The following is a 9,169-nucleotide window of genomic DNA, read 5'->3' as shown; positions in this document are numbered from 1 at the left end:
ATAGAAAGTGCTCTCACCTTTTCTATATCTGTGTGGTACAGCAGCTCCACAGCTCAGGAGAGGAAACAGCTGGACAGAATTGTTTGCTTCGCCCCTCAAAAATCATTAGCTATATTCTCACCCCCATCACTGACATCTACGAGACCCACATTCGGTGCAAAGCTTCAAAAATACGACAGGACTCCATGCGCCCTGCCTACCTCTTCTAAACCACTCTCCCCTCGGGGGAAAGACGCAGGGCCATCAAAACTAAGACATCTCGTTTCCTCAACAGCACTTACTGCAGAACTATCAAATTACCAAACAGGTCCCAAATTCTGATTCAGAACTTTAGAGACGCAAAGCACTAACTACTACTGTATTTTACTGTATTTCATATTTTACTTTATTTTAAAGCACCTGACATTCTACTCTTATCTTGCACTAGATATTAAATCCACAGATGTATGTAATGTTTTATGGGGAGGAAGTTATGTAATATGGTTTATGTGTTTTTATATCATATGTGTTATGCTGAGATTGTTTGTTGTACTATTATGATCACACTAAGGCAAATAAATAATAATGTATTGAATCTTGAATCTTGAGCTCCCTCTGGAGCCACACAAAAGGCTTCATAAAACCTTTTTCATACATGCAGTAGTACTCCTCCAAGACCTGTAAACAGACTTTGAGGTATAAAAACAATTGAGTTCCCTTTTAACAGCCCAAGAGAAAAATGTGGAACCTCAGGTTCAGTCATGTAATTAAGCAAAAACACCAACATGTTGTCTCAGGTCAGTATTGAGGTGAGTTTATGCCACCAGCTCCTTTAAATTATGAACTACAGTCACCTTTATCTGAGTTGACACTGTATGCTGCATGTCTGCATGAATAATAAGTTGTTTGATTAAAGGGCAAAGCACATACAAATTTACAACACTAGCCTGAACAGAAGAGTCGCCCAACCAGTCAGAGGTGTCCAAACCTCAGACTGTCACCTTGCAGGAATGTTGACTTTGAGAGGTGGCAGACGATTGGCTGATCCTCTACAGGTGAAAATAAACCTGCCTGAAAATCATCTGCACAGAGCTGGGTGGAGACACTACAGAGTGAGCTAAATACTGCGACTAGCATCCAAAGATCTATAGACTGGGGTGTGAGGACAGTCTCCAGTAGCACAGGTGAGGTCTTTAGATTTTTAAATATGAAAAAGAAGACCATTTAAAATCACCCTAACCTCCTGTTTTTCTTTTCTGTTTTTCTTACATTTTACCCTCTACAGGTTTTGTTTCTTTTTGTAACCTTCCAGCCAAGTAAAGATGTCCATCTTCAAGAAATTCTTCAAAAATGTCATTCGTGACAGAGACCCTAAAGATGACACCGTCACAGTGAGTATTAGATCATTTTTAAGAAAACGAGGAGTATGCACCTGTTGTTGGCTACTTGCATTTTAGATTAATACTCATTAATCCCAGTCTGAAATCCAGTTTGAAAAGGTAGACATTTTACTTTATTAAGTGCTGACACTTGAGTATTTGTATTTCATATGAATTGTATTGGTTTTCAGCTGCCTGTAGCTCTGTCGACCCTGGCAGCTCTGCTTGCTTTCACCTCATCACCCTCTCCTCCATCTTTCCAGTTACTGTCACTCTTTCTTGTGATGAAACTTGCCTGACACAATTTTCTGCAGTTTTGATTTCCTCGAGTTTGTAAGGCATGTGTATTTCTGGTTGATCTTTTAGGTGAAGGGCAAGCCGAAGCCTAAGTATTATGGAACAGTCTCGGCGTATCCGAACTTCAGTGCCAGTAGTGATGCTTCAGTTCTTGAGAGCGCCATTGAAAGTAAAGGTGTGTATGCTCACTCATGTTATGTTAAAAATGAACTCATGTTTGTAAGGTTGAGATGCTTTAAAACGTTTCTGGTCTCCTCTAACACTTTAAACAAACAAAGGTAAAGTGCAACTTTTCCCTTACAGGAGTGGACGAGGATGTGATCATTGCAGTCCTGGTGACGAGAAACAACGAGCAGAGGCAGAAGATCAGAGCAGTTTATGAAGCGTCTGCTGGGAAGGTGAGTAATTTGTTGCTATTGCGTTTTGCATTTACAGATTTGCAACAGAAATTAGGTCAACAGTTTTGACAGCAACAAGTCATTCAATTCTTTCACTGCATTAGAATTAAAGCTGCTATTGCAAGTCTTATTTTCTCACATTAACCTGCTAGGTTAACAGTGTATGTTTATTCCTAAATTCCATTATTCTCTCACATTATTTTGCTTATTTCCACATCAAGTAAGACTATGTTATTTTTGATGGAAGAAATAAAAAATCTTCCTCAACAAATAAATGGTTTATTTCACAAGTAACTACAATGGCACTCAGTAATGCACATAACTCCGCCAAATTAGAACGTTGAAAAATGCCCTTTTTCTCAATGTTAAGGAAAGTGATAAAAGACTCCTGGATTCACAACGAAATTGAATGGGTTCTTCCCTGGCCCGTGCTCCATCCCTCCACCAAGTTTGGTGTAAATCAGTTCTGTACTTTTTGCGTACTCCTTCTGACAAATAAACAAAATATCCAACAAACAAACCAACTGAAAACAGAAAAATGCTCTCAGTAGGATGCAGACCTCTGCTAAGGCCAGTGTCAATCAATTTACACCAGACTCCAGAGGAAAAAAATTCAGATTCACAGTAAATGATCCGGATCTGCCCCAAAATTGAATGGGTTCTTCCCTGGCCCATGCCCCATCCCTCCACCAAGTTTGGTGCAAATCGGTACTTTTTGCATAATCCTGCTTACAAATAAACAAACAAAACAATCAAACAATCAAACACAGGTGAAAAACTTAACCTCCTTGGTGGAGGTAACAAAACACAACCATATTCAATTAAATACACTTAGCTAAAACTTTTATCTGGTATGGTATGACCAGTATTATGGTGGCTAGCTTGCTAACTTTAAACAGTTATTGCTGTTAAGCTGACATTGCTGAGGCAGTTTTTTGACTTTATGACTCTTACCTACTTTTTCTACTGTTGAACTACATTTTAGAACATCACATTTCATCACAACAAGTAAATGCACCATACCCCACACGAAGACACTGTTCACAGTCAGGCTGTATAATGATGACATCTTTAATGCAACTGACTCAAGAAAGAAAAGAAAAGGGAATGAAAATGAAATATTATTATATTTATCTACTACTAGTATAGTGGGTGCTGATGGATCAGCAGAAAGCAAGTTTCAAATAAAAATGCGATTTTGCATTTTTTTTTCTTTGGAATAGTGGTAGGGTAGGAAAAAGAAAGAAGCAGTGTGGAATCCCAACACCCTCACACCCCACACCCACACACACACACACACACACACACACACACACACACACACACACACACACACACACACACACACACACACACACAAACACACAAACACAAATCAGCACATAATGGCTATAATCTTCTACAGCTTTAGTCTGTTTTGAAATGCCATGATTGCAATGCACAGCAGTACCCTCAAGTCTTCGTGTGGCGTCTGCCCGTGTGTTGCAGCGGCTGGATACAGCTCTGAAGAAAGCTCTCCGTTCAGATTTAGAGGACGTCACTCTGGCTCTGCTCATGGCGCCAGCTCACTTTGATGCCTACCTGCTCAGGAAAGCCACAAAGGTAATTATCAGAGATTTCTGTGCTAAATGTCAGAAGAGAATATTTCCAGATGTCAGACTCTGTGTTACTCTTTGTTTCACTGTTTTGTCCTACCAGCAGTGAATGCCTCTCTGATTTGGCCTCTGCATGATAACAAAAAAATCTTTGGTATGTGTTACTGTTACATTGACAGGGTTTAAGGTTGGTGCTTCTAGGTCGTTTTTTTCTTACATTAGTTGAGCTGATTAAGCTTTTATATGTATCTTTTCAGTTGCAAAATTGTGTATAATTTACAGTTGGTTACACACACCTAAACCTGGTAGCTGCTTTTGATTCCAGCCAGTCTGAGCTGTGGGCCACTGAGCAGCTGCACTGCAGCAGTTAGTGGTTAAGTGCCTTGCTCAAGGGAACTTTAGTTGTGATAATGAAGGATACTAAAAATGTATCTTCCTGACCCGATTTATCCTGCCAATCGTTTAACAGTCCTCCTGCCATTTGAGACTCTTGATATAAGTAGGAGTATGGTGTAGTCATAATTTTGTACTTGTTTTCATAAAATTATAATAATTAAAGAATAAAAGGAAAAGCTTTTCAAAGTGTTTGTGTAAATCTACCCTGAACATTTGGTATTTGGTGAAAATTAACTTCTGAGGAGCTTTAAAGGAGTACTTCACATAAAACACTTAAATCCTGTTGAAAATAACTTGAAGCTGTATCTGGCATTTCTAGGTGCATTTGTTGGTTGGGGATAGGGTTGATGGTTTTTCTGTAGATATTAGTTCTGTTATAAATATTTTTAATGCTTGTATAATACTTGGGGTCCTATGAAAAAAAAAATTACACCTGAATGGCTGTTTCAAATTTCGTCACTCACTTCTGTCATTTGCTCTACACCAACAGGGTCTGGGCACAGATGAGGAAGTCCTGGTGGAGGTTCTGACATCTAGAACAAACCAAGAGATTCAAGAGATCAAGAGGGTCTTCAAAGAAGGTTTGTGGTGATTCGGTGCGGTTACTTTGTTATTTGTTGGTGTACATGAGCTCTGATATGTAACATCTTAGGTATGTAACTGACACTCTTTAGTGTTTCCAGTGGAGCAGTATAACACTGGATTCGTAGACATTGCTGCACTCTAATCACCCAGTCATGATTATTGTAAGCCTGTAAACAAAAGCTATAATCACTGCAGTCGTACCTTGTTCCGTGATATAAGTGCAGAGTGTGTCCTCTTTGTGCTGAAATGCTTTCTCTCTCAGAGTACGAACAGGAGCTGGAAGATGTTATTAAGGATGAGACCAGTGGCGACTTCACCGAGGCCCTTCTGGCCATGTTGAAAGCCAACAAAGATGAGAGTACTGAAGTCAACATGGCTCTGGCCAAGAAGGACGCAGAGGTAAGAATACTTACAAAAGCAAAAATGCTTTCTGACTTCTCTACCATGTCTATAGTTCTCTGTCAGAAGCTCATTGGTTCCTGCTGAAGATGCAACAAAAACATACTTTCATTTTTTAAAAAGGCTCTGTGATTTTTTTTTTACAATAGCTGGGCACTGTAGTTTTTCAGAAATGTTACTCAAACAGCAGTACTGCACATAGTGCATTTGTTGGGGACAATTCTCAGTAGCAGTTTAATACAGATTTGGTGCTCTACTGGGTCTCTCTGGCAGCAGGAAAGTGTATGTGGGACTGACCTAAAAGAAACTACAGTGTGCGTGCTCATGGAAGGAGCATGAAGGAGCTTGGCACCCAGTGCAACACTGTGGCTCATCAATGTTGTTTTAACAGTTACTGGTTAACAACTATAGCACAGAGGAATAAGCTGTATCAGGATTTGAATACAAAGAAAATACTTGTTAGTAGGATCCGTTGTTGACAATTAAAAAAATATCTTCCTGTAGATTCTGTTTGAGGCAGGTGAGAATACCGAAGGAATAGACGTGTCCACCTTCGTCAACATCCTGACCACTCGGAGTGGGCCGCAGCTCTCTAAGAGTGAGTCTTTGAAATGTGTGAATGTTTCAGCTGTTGGTTTTGACTTGTCAGAGGCTGAAACAGCCAAATCCTTCATTTTAGAGTCAAGAGACACACATCTCGACAAACAGGTGGAACGGCAGTCTTCCAGGTAAAAGGTGAAACACACCCAGCAGTGTAGGAACAATACAGAGCAGATGGTCTGATTATTTAAAAGAATTATTAGTTAAACTCTTTCTTCATCATCCATGGAGTCCGTGGTTTGCTCGTTTCTTTGTGCTACATTCTTTGACATGACAAGTTGAATAAAGCAGAAGTAACCTCTGTGAATCAAAATATCGGCTTGGATTTCTAGCACAAAACCTGCATAAGAAACATCTAAAGACAGGCCAGTTTATGCTTCACGTCTGGTCCCCCTGTTCTCCGTTCAGAACTGTTGCTGTGTACAGCAGCTGCCTTCTAACTGCTCAGCCGAAGTTGTGAATTCTGGATGTTCATGTCTAAAGATCCCTACGAACCAGCTAAAGACTTTTGTTTAAACTCTAGAAATGCTGTAGTAAATGCAGCAATTTCATACCTTGACTACAGTAACTATTTGGAGAGACATCTGGTTTCTGTCTGAAAACTACAATGGCCCATTTACCCATAAATACATGTTATTTGTCTTTTTACTGGCTAGCATTCCAGCAATACGCCTCCGTCAGCGACGTCACTTTACCTAAAGCCCTGGACATGGAGCTGAGCGGAGACATTGAAGACTGTCTTATCGACATCGGTAAGGCTGATGTCACCATATCTTTCCTGATATGACATGATTAGGTGCCACGGGAGGACTGGAGCAGGGACTTTACGTTTTGCTGAGTGCTGCTGAGTACATGCAGACCAAATTTTAAAGACCATGAAAAGCAGTTTTTTCAGTCATCTTCTTACTATAAGCGATGTGGTCTGACATGAACGCAGCAGTGTCTGCCAAAGTTAGTAATAGTTTTAGTTATTTCAGACAAGTGATTTCTCTACCCGGGGTCTTGTTTTTGCTTTTCTCACTGGTTTTGTAGGGGGAGGGATTCAGCTGGAGAAAGGTGATATCACACATCCCTATACGCCAATTAGGATTTAGTGATATATGATACGAACAGCTGTTTGCTTGTCTTGTCAGGCCACTGTATATCAAATCTGATTGAACCACACCCACGGTCCCAATGAAGCAAATTAGCTCAGCCTTTGAGTGTTTGGCCAAGTTTTAACTTTGATTGTTGCACATTTCGTAATACAAATTTAACATTAAAAAAGGAGTCCTCTAGGGAGCATGAATGAGCTCAGTTATTTTATGGCAATATGATTAATATGTCCCGTGAGAAATTTGGCATCAGGGTGACTCTAGGAGAAAGATCAGAGGGTCACCAAAATCAATGGGACCTCAAATAATGGAAATCTGGCCAGTGGTTGCTGGGATGTTTTACGCATTCATTTTCTGATGGATGGGTGGATAGATTGAGTGACTGATGGACAATGTCTTGCTTAAGAAACACTTCTAGCAGGACACAAGGGTTTGACAAAAGGGTTGAACACTCTAAAACTTGAATTAACATTTTTTAAATATGGTATCCAGTAAGAGACAGTGGAAGGAGGGCACATAAAGGCACAGAAGGGACTGTAAAACACCTTAAGTGCACAAATAAAGCAAATTAAAAAATATCCAACTGACTAGGTGAAAATGAAGATAAGGCACACTGGGACCTCACACACTGCGAGATCAGGGAGCGTAGTCTGTATGGACTACTTTAGTGTGAAAGTAAAACTCTACAAGATAAACCATAACACTCAGAAGTAAATTAAGAAGCAGTGTGAGTTGTGCATGATATTTTCAGTTTTGTGACTGTGTGTTTGTGTCACTTTGATGTTTAGTGAAATGTGCCTGGAACACACCGGCTTTCTTTGCTGAGAAGCTCCATCTGGCCATGAAGGTGTGTATGAATATCTCTCTGCTTCACTCTCTCACTATATTTCAGATGCGTACTGTGTGTGTGTGTGTGTGTGTGTGTGTGTGTGTGTGTGTGTGTGTGTGTGTGTGTGTGTGTGTGTGTGTGTGTGTGTGTGTGTGTGTGTGACTTTTCCACATACATTCTCTGCTAAATTTACATTTTTTTTACTTAACTTGACCGAAACATAATATTTACCTGAACTGTTTTAATTTACATAAATGTGCTGTGACTTCAAGTTTCTTGGTAATTTGCTATTTTTCTCGCCTACTCTGAGTGACCCAACTCATTGTCGTCTTTTTATACAACTGTGCCACTCGATCGGTTGTAAAACAGTTTTAAAATGTCTTGTGTGGTTCTGGAGGAGCTACCCAACGTCTAATAAATAACTCTGATGATGTCATTAGGGTTATCTTAGATTCGGCTTGAGACTTTAAACAGAAAGTCTGTTGTACAAACTGGAGATGTGGAGTTTGAGACTGAAGTGGACATTTAGAAGGCATGCAAATTAAATTATGGGAAATGTAGGATCCAGTGTTTGTGAAGCTCAACCGATACTAAAGGCTATAAGTCAGGATATATTGGCCCCTGCTGCTTCGATTTTGACCATTGTTTTTCAGTTGTGGCCTGTGCGAGTGCCCCACTTTTATCGACACTAAATCACTGGACCAGCCCTTTAACCAGTTGCAACCTTTCCCTGCATTTGCACTGTATTTGGATAGTCCATTCCAATAAATTTCCCCCATCCAAAAGATATCATTTTATTTTTGTATTTACGTCTTTCTTTCAAATGCCTACTTTGGAATGTGGTTGAAATAGGGCAAATACAGTACACTGAAAAGTCTGTCACAATATACTGCATTCACAACCAAATCATATGTGAAAACTGATTTCACTAATCAGATGTTGGCTTTTAAATCTCAAATGTCAGATGGAGCTCTGACAACCACACATATTTTCAACTTTTGAAAAACGCTGCTTAACTGTAGCGGTCGGTTATGCTGCTGACAATACACAGATGTAATACATCGCAAAGGTACATAACTTTTTGTGACATCATACATGTAATGAATAAGAACACTCAACTGAACATAGTGTGTAATAATAAACGTGCGGTGTAGGGGGATTTGCTTTCTACCCGTTGAGTAACTGAGGCTCTACTCTGTCCTCACAGGGCCACGGCACATGTGAGGAGACACTGATCAGGGTGCTGGTGAGCCGCTCTGAGGTCGACCTGAAGAAGATTGTGGAGGAATACAGGGCCATGTATGACATCAGCCTACAGGAAGACATACTAGTAAGGAGACATACCTGTTAATATCAGACTTGCCTGATTCCGTGGCTGCTTTTTATATTCTGTTTTTCACTTCCATGCTCACGAAGTAAAGAATTGACATTTTCAGTGTGTTTTCGGCTCACCACATCTTTTTCTCTGTTTCACAGAAAGACACTAAGGGACATTATCAGAGGGTCTTGCTTGGACTGTGTGGACCCCACTGAATTTCTGTCATTGCACATTCCACTGCACTGGAAATCAAGGCTATCTTGTCCACAGAATGCCACTGAAATCTGTCATCCATCTAAA

The 9,169-nt window shown here is 40.1% G+C and overlaps 1 protein-coding gene across 1 annotated transcript; it reads left to right on the top strand.

The window, feature by feature from the left end:
* The first annotated feature begins 1,301 nt into the window (after positions 1-1,301).
* LOC120806561 (annexin A1-like) lies at positions 1,302-9,169 on the top strand. Its single transcript, XM_040157858.1, has 11 exons — positions 1,302-1,370; positions 1,725-1,830; positions 1,959-2,053; positions 3,542-3,655; positions 4,535-4,625; positions 4,892-5,028; positions 5,533-5,626; positions 6,285-6,380; positions 7,511-7,569; positions 8,759-8,881; positions 9,028-9,169. The coding sequence occupies exons 1-11, from the start codon at positions 1,302-1,304 to the stop codon at positions 9,082-9,084; spliced, it is 1,041 nt and encodes a 346-aa protein (XP_040013792.1). The 3' UTR covers positions 9,085-9,169.

This window comes from Xiphias gladius, chromosome 20, assembly GCF_016859285.1.
Source record: "Xiphias gladius isolate SHS-SW01 ecotype Sanya breed wild chromosome 20, ASM1685928v1, whole genome shotgun sequence".
Classification (NCBI taxonomy): domain Eukaryota; kingdom Metazoa; phylum Chordata; class Actinopteri; order Istiophoriformes; family Xiphiidae; genus Xiphias; species Xiphias gladius.
Note: the sequence above shows the minus strand (reverse complement) of the source record. Positions and strands in the feature narration are given on the sequence as shown.

Coding starts and splice junctions, on each gene's coding strand:
- LOC120806561 (XM_040157858.1), top strand. CDS start 1,302: ATGTCCATCTTCAAGAAATTCTTCAAAAATGTCATTCGTGACAGAGAC. Junction 7,570..8,758: donor AGCTCCATCTGGCCATGAAG/GTGTGTATGAAT, acceptor CTGTCCTCACAG/GGCCACGGCACATGTGAGGA. Junction 8,882..9,027: donor GCCTACAGGAAGACATACTA/GTAAGGAGACAT, acceptor TCTGTTTCACAG/AAAGACACTAAGGGACATTA.